Source organism: Oncorhynchus masou, chromosome 17 (assembly GCF_036934945.1).
Source record: "Oncorhynchus masou masou isolate Uvic2021 chromosome 17, UVic_Omas_1.1, whole genome shotgun sequence".
Lineage (NCBI taxonomy): Eukaryota > Metazoa > Chordata > Actinopteri > Salmoniformes > Salmonidae > Oncorhynchus > Oncorhynchus masou.
The window spans coordinates 21,246,687-21,264,799 of record NC_088228.1 but is presented as its reverse complement, the minus strand read 5'-3'; the positions used below and the strand labels follow the sequence as shown (position 1 = coordinate 21,264,799).

Genomic DNA, 18,113 nt, shown 5'->3' with positions numbered 1-18,113 from the left:
AAAGGAAATATTTTGAAAATAACTGAATTTTCCTGTTGTAACAACTGTGCTGAACAGCCTGCCAACAAGGAGACTGACCAGAAGCAAAACTATGTCAAGATAAAGCACATATGTTTTTGTTTGGGATATTCCTATTCCTATACATCAGAACCATTTGAAGAGACAATGTGCTCAAGCTGAGTGTTTCTCCCACTCCCTCCTTGGTGTAATATTTTCAGTGTGTCTACCCCATTTACAGAGCGTGTGTGAGGTAAGTGGCTGCATGTGTGGAGTTAGGGAGCTGAGTGTGAGTGCCAAAGAAGGGAAGGAGGGAAGGAGGGGGGGGGGTGCCGGAGGAACTTATATCTCTCAGAGCATGGCCCAATTCATTACACCGAATGACCCTAAACACACAGTCAAGCGTTCCATGCGATCATTACATACTGGCCACCAGGCAGCACAACATTGACCTCACATGGGACTTCCTCAGTGGTGAGTTGACATCACCACAATATCATCTTGTATTACTACAACCACCGGAGCAATGCAGACTGTAATGTCCAGTAGCACAGAAACAGAATAACCATAAGCTGCTTTCATTACACCTGGCAATGACCTCACTTAACTCCTCACGTTTCCCGGAAAGTGAATAGATTTTTCCTAATATCGAATTCAACAATATCATTTTTTCCCTATTTTCTGGGGAAAATACACAATACCTCCCAAATAGGTTGTTATCGTGGTGTATTATTTAGCCATTTATAAACATTAGAGGTCATTATAATATAAATCCAGAATAAATGTTGAATTTTGTGATTAAAAAAAAAAGAAACTTTTTGTGATTTAAAAAAAAGAAAAATATGTATATTGAAATAACATCTCAAATAGTGCACATTTTGTCAAGAACAAGGCCTTTCTCTGTCATGTTTGTCTGCACACCTAATCTGTTGATCTTGTGATTCTTGTTTCGGCTATTTAGCATTAAGTGCTCCGTTTACGCACTTTCAAGCTGTTCCAAAGCATGAGCTACTTCCCCAGCTGTCTGAACCATATTTAAAACACCCCAATTTGAACCTTAAAGAAGTACATACACATGACTGGGGAGTGATTCCAGGCTCTACCTTGCACAAACTGGATGATGTTCCCTTCATGTAGACTGTGTTTCCATGGGATAACATCGACACGTATGTACGCATCCACGGAACATCCAGGGCAAGGCTTCCCTCAGTGCAATACACAACAGTGTTATAATATGGTGTAAAAGTTCTAGGATATATGCTTTCCCAGAATCTGCATTTTACCCTAAGAAGAATAGCTAGCTAGTTTGATATTATCTATCCATTAACCAATCTTCATATTGTGCAATTTCTCAAATTAACCATTTTCCCTTTTCCCTTGTTCACTTTTTCTTGGAAATCTTACATTCAAGTCACTGCTTGCTAAAACAAGTTCGAAGGAGGCAAGCAATGTGTTTACAAGTCGGTTAAGTATATTTTACTTATTTATCTGGAGTGGTGATAATGACGATATAGTATTTTTCATTTTAAGATTTTATTTCCAAAATGCTATATCCACCATTTTTTTGCCTTTGTGTAAGCTTATTGGTACCTTCATGTGTGTGTAAAATATTTATTTTCTCAGATTTTTTATTCATATCTTTAGGTGGGTATTAAAATGTCTTTTTTGTTGGCAACATATCTATATATCCATTGTTTAGCTGGAATGAAATGTTCATATACTGTATTGACTGTGATATATGGTGGTCTTACCTAGCTATCTAACTGTAAATCACTCTGGATAAGAACATCTGCTAAATGACTGAACTGTCAAATGTAAAGGTTTTACATATAGACTCAAATTACTGTATTGATTCATTAAAAAAAATATATGTTTATACTGATGTCACAAATGTATCATTTGTACAGTTTGTTGTTTTTATGTAGATCTTTGATATATTTGACTGTGTAAATCCTAGCAGTACAACTTATTTCTCTGAGAGTGAGGGAGCTATATAGCGTTTTTCAAAAAAACATTATTATTTCTCTTGAATTAAACCATCAAGTGATAGATTTCCAACAAATGCAGCATGTCATTGAAAAACCCCTGACATGATTAAATAGTGAAAGAAAAAACCCAATCTCTTTCATATGTTATCTAAAGGGGCAATCTGTAGTTGCTACATCCAGTTTTGGACAAATAAATGAATGATATACGGTGCCTTCGGAAAGTATTCAGACCCCTTGAATTTTTTCACATTTTGTTAGGTTGCAGCCTTATTCTAAAATGGATTAAATCGTGTTTTTTTTTTGCAGTAGGGATGGTGCCAGGTTTCGTGCAGACGTGACGCTTGGCATTCAGTCCAAAGAGTTGAATCTTGGTTTCATCAGACCAGAGAATCTCGTTTCTCATGGTCTGAGAGTCCTTTAGGTGCCTTTTGGCGAGCTCCAAGTGGGCTGTCATGTGCCTTTTATTGAGGAGTGGCATCTTTCTGGTCACTCTACCATAAATATCTGATTGGTGGAGTGCTGCAGAGATGGTTGTCCTTCTGGAAGGTTCTCCCATCTACACTGAGGAACTCTAGAGCTCTGTCAGAGTGACCATCGAGGTCTTGGTCACCTCACTGACCAAGGCCCTTCTCCCCCGAGTGCTCAGTTTGGACGGGCGGCCAACTCTAGGAAGAGTCTTGGTGGTTCCAAACTTCTTCCATTTCAGAATGACGGAGGCCACTGTGTTCTTGTAGACCTTCTATTTTGATGAAATGATTTGGTACCCTTCCCCAGATCTGTGCCTCGACACAATCCGAAGCTACACGGACAATTCCTTCGACCTCATGGCTTGGTTTTCTCTTTGACATGTACTGTCAACTGTGGGACCTTATATAGACAGGTGTGTGCTTTTCCAAATCATGTCCAATCAATTGAAATTATCACAGGTGGACTCCAATCAAATTGTAGAAACACCTCAAGGATGATCAATGGAAACAGGATGCATCTGAGCCCAATTTGGAGTCTCATAGCAAAGGGTCTGAATAAATGTGATATTTCTGTTTAAAAAAAAATACAAATGTGAAAAAAATGTCCTATTTCTGTTCTTTGGATTATATACGGAGGATCCAGCACCCAATTTAAGTTTATATACTGTAAGGTGGAGTCAAGCACCTTGTTTATCTCTTCATATACCCCATGAGATCCCACAATATAAGGTTATTTTTCTCCAATGTTTGTACATTTTGTAAATGTAAAGAAATACTGTATGGCCTCAAAACATGGTTAAAACAATACATGTAATATCATGGATGGGCAGTTCTTTCATTCATATATCTGTCTATTAATCTGAGAGTGGCTACATTTCTACAGGCCCATCCCTCAGCTTTTTATCAAAACAGAGGCGGGGTTTGTTGTTGTTTCAACTGTAAAACAATAAAAGCTAATTTACCAACACTTCTGAAAATTGACATGTAGCATTTTGGAAAGAAACCCCACAAGAGATAAGCATCCATTGATAATGCTACAGCAACTTACATGTACGTTGTGTCTGGCTCCAGGCAGCGGATGATCATGCTCACGGAGGAGGTCAAGAGGTCAGGGATATCCCCAAGCATCACACACGGAGACTTGGCCCCAGACAGGATGTCATCCACAAAGCTCAACATCGTCTCTGTATGGGAGGAAATCCAATTCATCAAATAATCAGTGACATCATGTGTTGACTAGAGAGGATATTTGCACCTACAAACATCACAAATAGTAATTCATAGCAACGGTTCTTGAAGGAGACAAGACAACGTTTTCGTATAGTACTTTATAATTCTTCAAATCCATAGGCTAATATCTAAGGCTTTTACATTTTCAGTTTGGGGCACATTAGGAACATGTATGCGTACTGTCAGCCGCCAACACAACGTCTCCACAGAAACACTAATCTGTGAGCTCAAATAATATACAGTGCATTCGGAGGGTATTCAGACTTCACTTTTTCAAAATGTTGTTACGTTACAGCTATATTCTAAAATGGATTTAAAAAATTGTTTTCATAAATCTACACACAATACCCCACGATAACAAAGTGCAAACAGGTTTTTAGAATTTTTAGCAAATTTATTAAAAATAAAAAACTGGGGGCTCCCGAGTGGTGCAGTGGTCTAAGACACTGCGTCGCAGTGCTAGCTGTGCCACTAGAGATTCTGGGTTCGAGTCCAGGCTCTGTCGCAAATGGCTGCGACCGGGAGAACCATGGGGCGGCGCACAATTGGCACATTGTCGGCGAGGGTATGTCCTTGTCCCATCACGCACTAGCGACTCAGTGCATGCTGACACAGTGCGGCTGGCTTCTGGGTTAAGTGGGCATTGTGTCAAAGAAGCAGTGCGGTTGGGCTGTGTCTCAGAGGACGCATGGCTCTTGACCTTTGCCTCTCTTGAGTCCATACGGGAGTTGCAGCAAATAGACAAGACTGTAACCAATTGGATACCATGAAAAATTGTGGAGAAAAAAGTGTGAAAAAAATCATAATAATAATAATAATAAAAAAACAACTATTAGGACCCTTTGCTATGAGACACAAAATTGAACTCAGGTGCATCCTGTTTCCATTGATCATCCTTGAGATGTTTCTACAACTTGATTGGAGTCCACCTGTGGTAAATTCAATTGATTGGACATGATTTGGAAAGGCACACACCTGTCTATATTAGGTCCCACAGTTGACAGTGCATTTGGAGTAAGCCAAAAGACAACTAAAGGACTCTCAGACCATGGGGAACAAGATTCTCTGGTCTGATGAAACCAAGATTGAACTTTTTGGCCTGAATGCCAAGCATCACATCTGGAGGAAGCCTGGCACAATCCCTACAGTGAAGCATGGTGGTGGCAGCATCATGCTTTGGGGAAACTAGTCAGAATCAAGGGAAGATGAACGGAGTAAAGTACAGAGAGATCCTTAATGAAAACCTGCTCCAGAGCACTCAGGACCTCAGACTGGGGTGAAGGTCCACTTTCCAACAGGACAATGACCCTAAGCACACAGCCAAGACAGTGCAGGAGTGGCTTCGGGACAATTCTCTGAATGTCCTTGAGTGGTCCTGCCAGAGTCCAAACTTGACCCTGATCAAACATTTCTGGAGAGACCTGAAAATAGTTGTGCAGAGACGCTCCCCATCAAAACTGACATAGCTTAAAATGATCTGCAGAGATGAATGGGGGAAACTCCCCAAATAAAGATGGGCCAAGCTTGTAGGGTCAAACCCAAGAAGACTTGAGGCTGTAATCACTGCCAGAGTTGCTTCAACAAAGTTCATATTTCAGTTTTTTTTACACACTTACGGTTAAAAGTTTTAAAACACCTACACATTCAAGGGTTTTTCTTTATTTTTACTATTTTCTACATTGTAGAATCATAGTTGAAGACATCAAAACTATGAAATAAAACAGATGTAATCATAAAGTAAAAAGTGTTAAACAAATCAAAATATATTTGAGGTTCTTCAAATAGCCACCCTTTGCCTTGATGACAGCTTTGCACACTTTTGGCATTCTCTCAACCAGCTTCATGAGGTTGTCATCTAGAATCCTTTTCAATTAACAGGTGTGCCCTCTTAAAAGTTAATTTGTGGAATTTCATTCCTTCTTAACAACTTCTTATGGCTGGGGGCAGTATTGAGTGGTTTGGATGAATAAGGTGCCCAGGGGTGCCGAGAGTAAACTGCCTGCTACTCAGTCCCAGAAGCTAAGATATGCATATTATTAGTATATTTGGATAGAAGATTATTTGAATGATGTCTGTGAGTATAATATATGGAAGGCAAAAACCTGAGAAAAAATCAAATCAGGAAGTGGGAAATCTGAGGTTTGTAGATTTTCAACTCATTGCCTATCAAATATACAGTGGGATATTGGTCATATTACACTTCCTAAGGCTTCCACTAGATGTCACCAGTCTTTAGAACCTTGTTTGATGCTTCTACTGTGAAGTGGGGGCGAATGAGAGGGGAATGAGTCAGAGGTCTGCCAGAGAGCCACGAGCTGGCCACGCTCGTTTACGTGAGAGCGAACTCTATTCCATTGCATTTCTGAAGACAAAGAAATTCTCCAGTTGGAACACAATTGAAGATTTTTGTTAAACACATCCTAAAGATTGATTCTATACATCGTTTGACATGTTTCTACGGACTGTAACGGAACTTTTTGACTTTAGTCTGCTCCTAGTGATCGCGCGCCATGAATTTGGATTTGTAAACTGAATGCGCTAACAAAAGGAGGTATTTGGACAAAAATTATGGACATTATTGAACAAAACAAACATTTATTGTGGAACTGGGATTCTTGGGAGTGCATTCTGATGAAGATCATCAAAGGTAAGTGAATATTTATAATGCTATTTCTGACTTCTGTTGACTACAGAACCTGACGGATATCTGTTTGGGTTGTTTTGGTCTCTGAGCGCCGTACTCAGATTATAGCATGGTGTGTTTTTTCTGTAAAAAAGAATTGAAATCTGACACAGCGGTTGCATTAAGGAGAAGTGTATCTATAATTCCGTGCATAATAGTTGTATCTTTTATCAATGTTTATAATGAGTCATTCTGTAAATTGATGTGGCTCTCTGCAAAATCAGCAGATGTTTTGGAACTACTGAACGTAACGCGCCAATGTAAACTGAGATTTTTTTATATAATAAATATGAACTTTATCGAACAAAACATACATGTATTGTGTAACATGAAGTCCTATGAGTGTCATCTGATGAAGATCATCAAAGGTTAGTGATTAATTTATCTCTATTTCTGCTTTTTGTGACTCTTCTCTTTGGCTGGAAAAATGGCTGTGTTTTTTCTGTGACTTGGCTCTGACCTAACGTAATCGTTTGGTTTGCTTTCGCTGTAAAGCCTTTTTGAAATCAGATACTGTGGTGGGATTAACAAGAAGTGTATCTTTAAAATTGTGTAAAATACTTGTATGGTTGAGGAATTTTAATCATGAGATTTCTCTTGTTTTGTATTTGGCGCCCTGCACTTTCACTGGCTGTTGTCATATTAATCCCGTTAGCAGGATCTCAGCCCAAAGAAGTTAAAAACTTCTTAAGCCTATGGGTTACCCTACAGGAACTACACCCCCCCCCCCGTTCAGCTGAAACGGTGGTGCAGGGAATGCAAAAATATTCTTAGAATTATTTAACCTCCACACATTTAACAAGTCCAATACCTCAAATGAAAGATAAACACCCTGTTCATCTACCCAGCGTGTCAGATTTTTGAAATGTTTTACGGCAAAAACACAGCATATATTTATGTTAGACCACCACCAAAACAAAGAAAAAACGTAGCCATTTTGTACAACAAAAGATAAAATGACAAAAGCAAAATTTTAAAATAAATCATTCACTAACCTCTTGAAAATCTTCATCAGATGACAGTCATATCACATGTTACACAGTACATTTATGTTTTGTTCGATAATATGCATTTTATATCCATAAATCTCGGTTTACATTGACGCCATGTTCAGAAAATTCTCCAAAATGTCCGGAGGAATTATAGAAAGCTATGCCAGATAACAGAAATACTCATCATAAACTTTGAATAAAGATACATGTTCTACATATAATTAAAAAGATACACTGGTAATGCAACCGCTGTGTCACATTTTTTTTTTACGTTACGGAAAAAGCCTAACATTGCAATAACGGCGCTCAGACGTAACAATATTTCTTCGCTATGTTGGAGTCAACAGAAATACAAAATTACAACATAAATATTCCCTTACCTTTGATGATCTTCCATCAGAATGTAGTGCAAGGAGTCCAAGTTCAACAATAAATCGTTTTGTTTCACAATGTTCAATTCCAGTGTCCATGTAGCAGCATTTGCTACCACTTTCAGCTCAAATGCCCAAAAAAATGACTTCTGGTCCAGCATCAAAACATCCAAATTTCATATTACAGTTCGACGAAACTGGTCAAACTAAGTGCAGGATCAATCTTCAGGATGATATGATTATAAAGATCGAATAGCATTCCAACCGGGCCATCCACGTTCATCTGGGGCTGATTGGAACAGACGAAGCACTCTAACGCATACGCGCCTTCAAGCACATGGAAATCTTTGCGACACTTAGTACTTTCCTTCCCATTAGGTCAAGGTTCACAGCAAATGCTCCATTAGACTTTCTACTGAATGAGGACATCTAGTGGAAGACATAGGAAGTGTTTCCAGATCCATAACTTGTTGGGAAGGGAGGGGGCGATGACATCAAAGTTGCCCCAACTTTCAGGATTTCAAAACTAGTTTGGAAGATTGCCTGCCCTGTGAGTTCTGTTATACTCTCAGACATAATTCAAACGGGTTTAGAAACTTCAGTGTTTTATATCCAATATTAATAATAATATGCATATATTAGCAATTTAGGACAGATTTTGAAGCAGTTCACTATGGGCACGCAATTCTTCCAAAGGGGAAATACTGCCCCCTATCTCTAACAGGTTTAATGCATTTGAGCCAGATGAAACTGGCTCCCATGAGGACCGCCACAGGAAAGGAAGACCCAGAGTTACCTCTGCTGCAGAGGATAAGTTCATTAGTTACCAGCCTCAGAAATTGCAGCCCAAAGAAATACTTCACAGAGGTCAGGTAATAAACACATCTCAACCACTGTTCAGTGGAGACTGTGTGACTCAGTCCTTCATGGTCGAATTTCTGCAAAGAAACCACTACTAAAGGACACCAATACTAAGAAAAGACTTGCTTGGGCCAAGAAACACGAGCAATTGACATTAGACCGGTGGACATTTGTCATTTGGTCTGGAGTCCAAAATGGAGATTTTTGGCTCCAACCGCTGTGTCTTTCTGAGACGCGGCGTGGGTGAACAGATCATCTCCACATGTGGATTTCCCACTGTAAAGCATGGAGGAGGAGGTGTGATGATTCTTTGCTTGTGATTGATTTAGAATTCAAGGCACACTTAACCAGCATGGCTACCACAGCATTCTGCAAGGACATGCCATCCCATCTGGTTTGGGCTTAGTGGGACTATAATTTGTTTTTCAACAGGACAATGACCCCAAAACACACCTCCAGGCTGTGTAAGGGCTATTTTACCAAGAAGGAGAGTAATGGAGTGCTAGCATTAGATGACCCGACCAAATTGAGATGGTTTAGGATAGGTTGGACCACAGACTGAAGGAAAAGCAGCCAACAAGTACAAAGCATATGTGTGAACTCCTTTTTTTACCTTTACTTAACTAGGCAAGTTAAGAACAAATTCTTATTTTCAATGACGGCCAAGGAACAGTGGGTTAACTGCCTGTTTAGGGGCAGAACGACAGATTTTGTACCTTGTCAGCTCGGGGGTTTGAACTTGCAACCTTCCGGTTACTAGTCCAACACTCTAACCACTAGACTACCCTGCCCCCCCATTCAAGACTGTTAGAAAAGTTTTCCAGGTGAAGCTGGTTGAGAGAATGCCAAGAGTATGCAAAGCTTTCATCAAGGCAAAGGGTGGCTTTTTGGAGAATCTCAAATATAATATACACTTTTTGGTTACCACATGATTCCATATGTTTTATTTCATAGTTTTGATCTCTTCACTATTATTGTACAATGTAGAAAATAGCGAAAATAAATAAAAACCCTCTAAAACTTTTGTCTAGTAGTGTACATTTACAAATATTTCTAAAAGCCTGTTTTTGCTTTGTGATTATGATTGATGAGGGAAAACAAATCAAATTGAATACATTTTACAATAAGGATGTAACTAACAAAATGTAGAAAAAGTTAAGGGGTGTGAATACTTCCCAAATGCACTGTACCATGCTTGTTCGCATTAAGGAGTGGCAGGAAAGGTGTTTTTCCAGCTGGGTTGCATGTGTCAAAGGGCAATTGCTATGGGCCTATGCATTTCAGCTCACTGGGAAAGATATTCTCTGAGGTGGTCATCCTGTATGACCTCCCTGAATCCTGCTCAGGTAACAGTGAAAACGACACCGAAAAAAGACAGCTGTCACTGAGAAATATTTCACTTGCAGAGACCTACAAAGGAGCGTGGATTTAAACGCAGAAAGATGGAAATGAAAAGTGACATTGTGAAGGATTGTACCACTTAGCATATTAATTGCTAGAATTGGAATTTCTGTCTAGGGTAAAGAAAGTTCTGTTTAGAGCCCATTTGGGAAGGGACGGTGGAAATACATTAAGTTGCGCTCGCATATTTTTTTTTCATTTTTTTAACCTTTTATTTAACTAGGCAAGTCAGTTGAGAACACATTTTTAATTTTCAATGATGGCCTACAGGGGAAAAGTGGGTTAACTACCTTGTTCAGGGGCAGAATGACAGGGATTTGATCCAGCAACCTTTCGGTTATTGGCCCAATGCTCTAACCACTAGACTACCAGCCTAGTGGTTAGAGGTTTGGATGCTGTTTTGTTCTAAGGAAAAAAATGTAAAACGTTTATATTCTTTTATGGGATTAAGAATACAGTAAGAGTTCATATTTGTTTAAATTTGCACTTCATGACAACATACTGTAGATAACAATCTGTCATATACTTTGAGATATAAAACCACTCTAAAACTACTTTTGATGCTTCCTCTGAAGGGTTGTCTCTCAAAAAGATACAATAATTGACTAAAATAATCAAATATGGCTATGCGCAGACCTGATTGTTGACATTGTTGACAAATGTAGAACAAATATATATTTTGGCAATGTACTGCAGATATTTTATGTGAGCTGGATCTATTTGTTTAGTTAAAAATCTTTCTAGCTTATGGTACTTCATTTAACTAAATGTACTAACCATACTCCATATGATTTAGAACATATTGTTTAGTAAAAATGTATGCTGTGAGCAACACATATCAACATTCAAGGCTTATCCAAACTGACAAGAAGGTTGTTCCCTGCCATTTGTTCATTTTGGTACAGCCTGTCCCCTTATCTGATTTTCAGCTGGTCTGAAAATAAATGTTTTGTCCTCAATAGATTGCTTCATTGTGTAGCAACAAAACTGACACATGTGCAACGATGTGGCAAAACAGACGGGGTTGGCTTAGATTGTTGACAACCTGTAAACTACATTTCGTCTCAAATGTTTATTGAAAATAGAAATGCATTTGCACTATGAGCACTTGATTTGATTTGTTGTCTCTCAAATACATTGTTACAGTTGTTGGTTAGCTAGTTAGCTAATTTTGGCCATATTAGCAGAGACATGACATCAGTCAAAACACCTCAAAACAAGACATGGTAATCAGAACAAGATAAAACGAGCTGAAACGAGCCACCTACGATTCCCCACATGGCAGCTTCTTGTCATTGTTGCTCGCTGTCTGGCCATCCAGAATCACAACAACACATGGACTTCTGCACCATTGAATCATGTGCATCATTTTCGTGACATTGTCAGCTAACCTATCTACTGTATAGTGTGCAGCAAATTCACACTAGATGAAGAGAAGAATGTAATAGGACATTCTGGAATTTAAAGCATACTTTTATTTATTCATTTGTTTGACACACTAAAACGTTGTATTCTTGCACCCCCCAAAAAGCTGGCGGACATATTTGGCGGGTAGATGGCAAATGTGCCACCAATAAGTTTGATAACTGTAAAATGTTTTGACAAAGACGCACAGTTGCCGAAAGCAGTAGGCCTATACAACGGAAGGGAATGTTCACAAAGTAAGATGATGTATCAGTGTTTGCTTGCTAACTAGCTAAAATTAGCTTCTCACCATCAGTTGTTTAGATGAACAAATAAACTATTTTTGAACTCAGGAATGTATAAGTTATGTAGACATGTTTTTAAATATTGAATTGGTGATCTTGCTAGCTAGCCAGCCAGTGAGAAATGAAGCAAACAAATAAAAAATAAAATAAATGCAGCTAGTTTGCTAGTCCACCAATGAACTGTGTGAAGGACCAGGGTTGTTCGATATTCAACCTGAAATAAACACTTTAAATCCTTCAGTTTTAAAATGGGAGTTGTTGGAAAAGACAACTGTTTTGAGTTGGTAGACGGCCAATACAGTCAACAGTCACACACGGCCCCTTACAAAAAAAGATTGCAGTTTTGAAACAGCAGTAAAAGTGCAGTTATACTGCACTCGAACTGCAGTTATATTGCGGTGTACTACAGTTATACTACACTCTGACCTCAATCTTTTTCGTATGGGGCATTACAAGCATTACATTACATATTCGCATGGCTATGTAATAATAATGTGATTGTCCATTTAGTTAAATGAAAAACACAAAGGCTCATATATTGCAGATTTTGGGATTTTTACCCATGAGGCCAAAGAGGACGCTTTTGGTCATTGACTGCAAGATAGGATTAAAACATGCATGCTATCTTAATCGAATTACATAGGTCTGCCTACACACAACATGCAACTGTACAACATTGTGTGCAGCCCTTTTATGGACATCAGAATTGAAAAGCGCTATTGGCTTCCTGATATTTGACAGACAGCAAAAATAATTAGATATGGCTGTAGTCCTGACAGGTACTTTCTCATACCACTTGGATTGCTCGTAATAGCTATCAGAAGTGATCTATTACTTCATATCAGGCTATTCACTGCTTAGCAAGCCAAGTTATGATCCTTCTAAAGTTATCCATCAAAATAGTGTTTTACATGCACCATCTCTTTATAAATCTAACATTCTGCCCAACAAATGCTACACAACAAGACTCCCATAATCCTCTATTTATCATGGTCCAGAATCTGAGCTTAATCATATTTCTTGTTGTAAGAGAACTGGGATAGTGGGATCAACCAAAATCTTGTGGTGTTAACAAAATATTTCAGTGACATTCTTTAGGGCCAGGGCAGTTGCATTTCTTTTTCACTCTCCAGCATCATCCCTGCAGATTACCCTCCATTGACATGATCCAGTGATTGAAATAACCACCACTGTTGCCATAGAGAGCAATAGTAATGGGGTATTTTTGTAGGCACTAACTCTGTTGGCCAAAGCCTATTGGTAAATTACTGTTTTTTTGGGGAGGGTTTAGGGTTTTTGGATAAACAACGAAAATAAGGTCTGTGATAAACATTTTATACATTTTATTCTATGATATAATCTTCGTCAGCTAACATACTTTTTTTGTGAATTTATATCAAAACAAGCACATGAAGGCTTAATTCATAAAAGGTCATGTTAACCTCTTGAGTGTAGGGGGCAGGATTTTCGTTTTTGGCTAAAAAAACATACCCATTTGAAACTGCCTATTTCTCAGGCCCAGAAACTAGAATATGCATATAATTGTCAGATTAGGATAGAAAACACTCTACAGTTTCCAAAACTGTCAAAATATTGTCTGTGAGTATAACAGAACGGATATTGCAGGTGAAAACCCGAGGAAAATCCTAAAAGCTCCATTGGATGCCTTGCCTCCATTTAAAGGAATATACACCAGATTCCTTTTCTTATGGCTTCCTCAAGGTGTCAACAGTCTTTAGACATAGTTTCAGGCTTTTATTTTGAAAAATGAGCGAGAAAGATAACATCGTGTTAGTGGATAGCTGGGTGTTCGCAGAGTTTTGCTTGCGCAACAGAGTGGGGCAGCCATTGTCTCACCCTCTCCTATTGAAAAAGTGACAGTCCCGGTTGATAAATTATCAATTATATATTTTAAAAACAACCCGAGGATTGATTATAAAAAACGTTTGAAATGTTTCTATGGACATCACGGATACTAATTTGGAATTTTTGTCTGTGATGTCGTGACTGCTCAAGCCTGTGGATTTCGGAACACAACGCGCCAAACAAATGGAGCTATTTTGGATTTAAAAATAATCTTTATGGAACAAAATGAACATTTATTGTGTAACTGGGAGTCTCATGAGTGCAAACATCCGAAGATCAAAGGTAAGCGATTTAATCTATTGTTTTTCTGACTTTCATGACCAATCTACTTGGCTGCTAGTGTTTGTAATATTTTGTCTACTGAGAGAGATGTTCTTTACGCTTGTTATGCTTTCGCCAAAAAGCTGTATTGAAATCTGACACACCAGGTGGATTAACAACAAGCTAAGCTGTGTTTTGCTATATTGCACTTGTGATTTCATGAAAATGAAATATTTTTAGTAATTTAATTTGAATTTGGCGCACTGCAATTCAGCGGGTGTTGATGAAAATGAATGAATTTGGCGCACTGCAATTCAGCGGGTGTTGATGAAAATGAAGGATGGGTGCGTCAAGAAGTTTAACGGAATGATATTCTCTCATGGAACAAAATGTATAAACTCTCCTAAGCCTGTGTTAACCTCAAGACCGTATTTTCGGTGTTTATCCCAAAACCCCATTCTGTCCCCATGAATTTCCCCCATAGGAATGGCTGAACGAACCAAAGGTAACTAATTTGAATTTTTTAGGACTATAAACTGTCGAGCTCTATTTCCAATTATCATGATTAATTAAGTTCACCATACTGGGAGTTATTGCTTGATTGATAATTTTCCATGCCTCTCACACTCTTCTCTTGTCTAGATGGTCCATATGGGGAATCCAGTCGTAATTAGCGACCCGATGTGAAGAACGCTCAGCCATCATCAGCACCTGTCCGGTCCATTAACTTTTGAAGTGAATTATATTGGCTATAGGGACCAATTCTGCAAAACTGACTGCAAATCCTCAGAAGCTGAGTCAACCCATAATTAACTTAAAACTTTTTGGAACAGTGGTTTCTCTGAGCAATCAGATAATGCTAATGTAAACAACCACAGCTGAATGACAATAATTTTTACGTCTTCAATTTACTTTAGACAGATGGCAATTTGTTATTATTTAGCAAAGTGTGGCAAAAATAGCAATGCTAATATTAGCTAGCTATATGGTGGTCTCCCCTCAATCTTAGCAAGCTAGTGAATGTTATACTGCATCTGAAGTCAATCTGGCGACATCACAATGATGACAAAAGGTTTTCCTACTAATTATCTGAACGTTTGTCTTTGAAGATTCACTATGCAGAAATTGCTCCAGCATTTCCTGTTTGCAAAAATTCTAATAGTTTGCCTAATTTCAGTTTTTGTAACGAAATAAGCAAGTATAGTGTAGAGAACCATTATACCATCTAAACCGCTGTGACATATATTTTCCATAACCAAAAATATTGTATTTTCAGCTGTTTGAAGCTAGTGTACAAAATTGAAAGTAAAAGATGCAAAAACTAAACTTAAGAACGGGAAGCATATAAATAGTGCATATAGAACCGATATATTGCTTCTTAGACCTGCTTTTAATGGCAATGACAGATCTATAACTCATATTTCTATGTGAATTTGGTCGGGTCGCCCAAAAAGTGACATATTTTGCAGCTTTAAAGGAATAGCTGCCTCAAACATCATGGTTCTGTGCATTTGTGTCTATCTTTAAAAGTAGCCTAGTAGTTGGAAAGATACTATAAAGCACAAAGTACTGCAGGTGTGTATTACATATGCAGAGGGATACATGAGGGTATGGATAATCTAAAAAAACTCAACTAAGTTCAAATCCATTGCGAGTGGCTAATGATCAGCATTGTGCTGTCTATGCTAAACTGTGGGAACATGCTCAAAATAATGAGCTAACGATGAGTCCACTGTGCTATCATTGTCCAAGGCCTCATTATCTTGTCAACTGGTCGAAATGTAAGAATCCTAAGCGGTATGAAATAATCCTCTCGCAATTTTATTTTGAATTGCTTTAACCAGAGGTTCACATGCAACCTGATCTAGTCACATGCGAGGTTTCTATACAAATCACCAAGTATTGTGTGATTTTCGATGAATTCAGAGGAAACCAAAGTGCATTTATCCCTCTCACATCAGCAGAGGCTGATATCATTCCTTCCGTTGGCCCAGGTCTACCTTGACAATAGATTCTGACAAGCCCGTGATATCTTGTAGAGAGACAGAGTCAGATAGTAGTATGTGGAATGGTATTCCTGGAAAAATATTTTTACTAACATATATGATATGAGACATTTGCATAAGAAAGTTATAGATGGACCAGGACCATGCCAACCTGCCATATTTTGCATAAGAGAATACATGTGTAGTTGCTTTCATACCCATTCAACACATGTATTTATTCATCAAACAATGTATTATAATGGGAAAGAGCTACTGAGGAGTAGTGACCAATCCGAGTCTGACAAGGGAATTCCCGGGTTGCACCTATATCACTCGGTATCATCATGCCATTGTTATGAACATTCTCAAGTCGCTCTCTGCTATAGTAGTGCCCAAAAGGTGACTGATGGCCAGCCATTCTGAATGGGGGTTAAGGACTGTTTCATTAGTGGCCCGGAAAAAAAGATGACATTGCTGAAGTAAGAAAATATTTTGTAGGAAACAAATTTTTCCATTATTTTTATGCAGTCAAATTTACTTTAGACAGATGGCAATGTTGTCATTAGCTGGCAAAGCTAGTCAAAAATAGCTAGCAATCCTAACATTAGCCAGCTAAAATGAGAGAGAGTTTACTTTGGCACATTATATATCACTAGTCTGGTCCCGGAGCAATTTAACAATGTTTCCCACGTGAATCCAACTGGATTCTGTACTAAAGTGTCACATTTAATCTCAAACTCAAGTCTCAATCGTCGCTACATGAACATAGACATTGATTCTGCTAAGGTGCAGATTCTGAACGTGTCACTGTCCACAATTTTTTCAGAAAAGAGAGAAAAAGAAATGAGTGATTTAAAAGGAAAGACGGGGAGTGAAAGAAAGACCTAGGGCCTGAACACACACAAACAGAGACTCTTTTGTTTAATAAACAGGTAAACAATTAAACCTGAAAATTCCCTAATCCATCACATAAGTTCCCCCATGTCCAAAACGCTGGGAATTTTACCAGTTCTATTAAAACAGCAACTGCTAGGTACCAGCAGACTTGGCAGCTCCGTAAAGACTCAACAAATAACATCTGGCTCTTGTTGTCTACTTTGATTAACAAAAGGCAAGAGATGGACAACAACAGTTTGTAGAGCATTGCTTCTTGGCACTTCCTGGCTAAAAATGATTAACAGACTTGATCTCCCACATGGAACGTATTGTCTTTTTCAGAGAAACAGAGGAAATAAAGCCCTAATTGAAGTAGGGGGGAGGGGGTGTCATTTTTAAAAGTGAAGTTGCTTGGGTAGAGGGAGGAAGAACATTTCAATCTGCGTAGACTTTCTCACAAAAAAGCCTTTGATAAGAACACGGCCTCTGCCATTTACGTCATAGAACCGCTTACCGCTTACAATTTATACTCTATTGCCTTCGATTATGGCCTTAGAGATGTGATAAATTGCCTGTTCTTGATATCCAGCAAAATATTTCAACATTGAACTGAAGCTGATAGAATTTGAACTTGCATGTGTTCCAAAGCTGAATCTGAAACTGCCAAACCCCAAATATGATGTGAAAAAGGTTTTTTTTTAAAGAGTGTTAGATGAAACCCAGTTGATATCTGATTAAAGACAATGTATACCATAGCCTAATGCATAATGTTTTAGGGTCTCACTTTACGTAAAAGTGAATATGGTCGAGAGGAGACTGAGAGGGGGCAAACACCTTATACAATCTGCTCAATCTGTTTTTGGTCCCGGATTGTGAACTGAATAAGTATTGGTCTTCTCATCTGTCTTAAGAGTACTTTACTAATGTCATACAGTAGATCATAAATAAGAATCACATTATCACCACTCAATATTAAACATCTGTTTATGACAAACCTTTCAGAGTTCTTTGAACAGTTGCATAGAGCCACACCACACTTGCATAGAGCCTCACCACACTTGCATGAATTCTGTTTCTGAGTGGCTTCAACAGCAGTCTAAAGCAGTCTGAACCATTTACCACATGGTAGCATGGCGGAACTGACATCTATGACTTTTGTTTGCATACAGCACATGGAGGTTTTGATGGTGCGATCCAACTCCCCGCTCTGTTGTGAGGACGCCCTTGTCTCTTGGCTCTCCTAATATCCCTTCTGGACCACAGACTTTCAACTTCATTTGTAAAGTAAATATTTGTCTGGGAATAGAGTGCGGTGTTGCCACTTGTCAGAGCTCGGCCTGAAAGTGGTTATGAGCTTAAGGGTTGTTTTTGTGGCATTGCTATGTTTGACATCTCTCACCTCATCAATGTTAGTTGTATGTTGTGA

General features: G+C 38.6%; 1 protein-coding gene across 9 annotated transcripts in view; it reads right to left on the bottom strand.

Annotated features, from left to right (window-relative positions):
• The window catches only part of LOC135558687 (astrotactin-1-like), a 247,105-nt gene that overhangs the window by 10,461 nt on the left and 218,531 nt on the right, over positions 1–18,113 (bottom strand). For all 9 annotated transcript variants that reach the window (XM_064992716.1, XM_064992721.1, XM_064992717.1 and 6 more), the window contains one exon: positions 3,501–3,636. In XM_064992716.1, the coding sequence (XP_064848788.1) occupies positions 3,501–3,636 (136 nt within the window). The remainder of the gene's footprint in view (positions 1–3,500; positions 3,637–18,113) is intronic.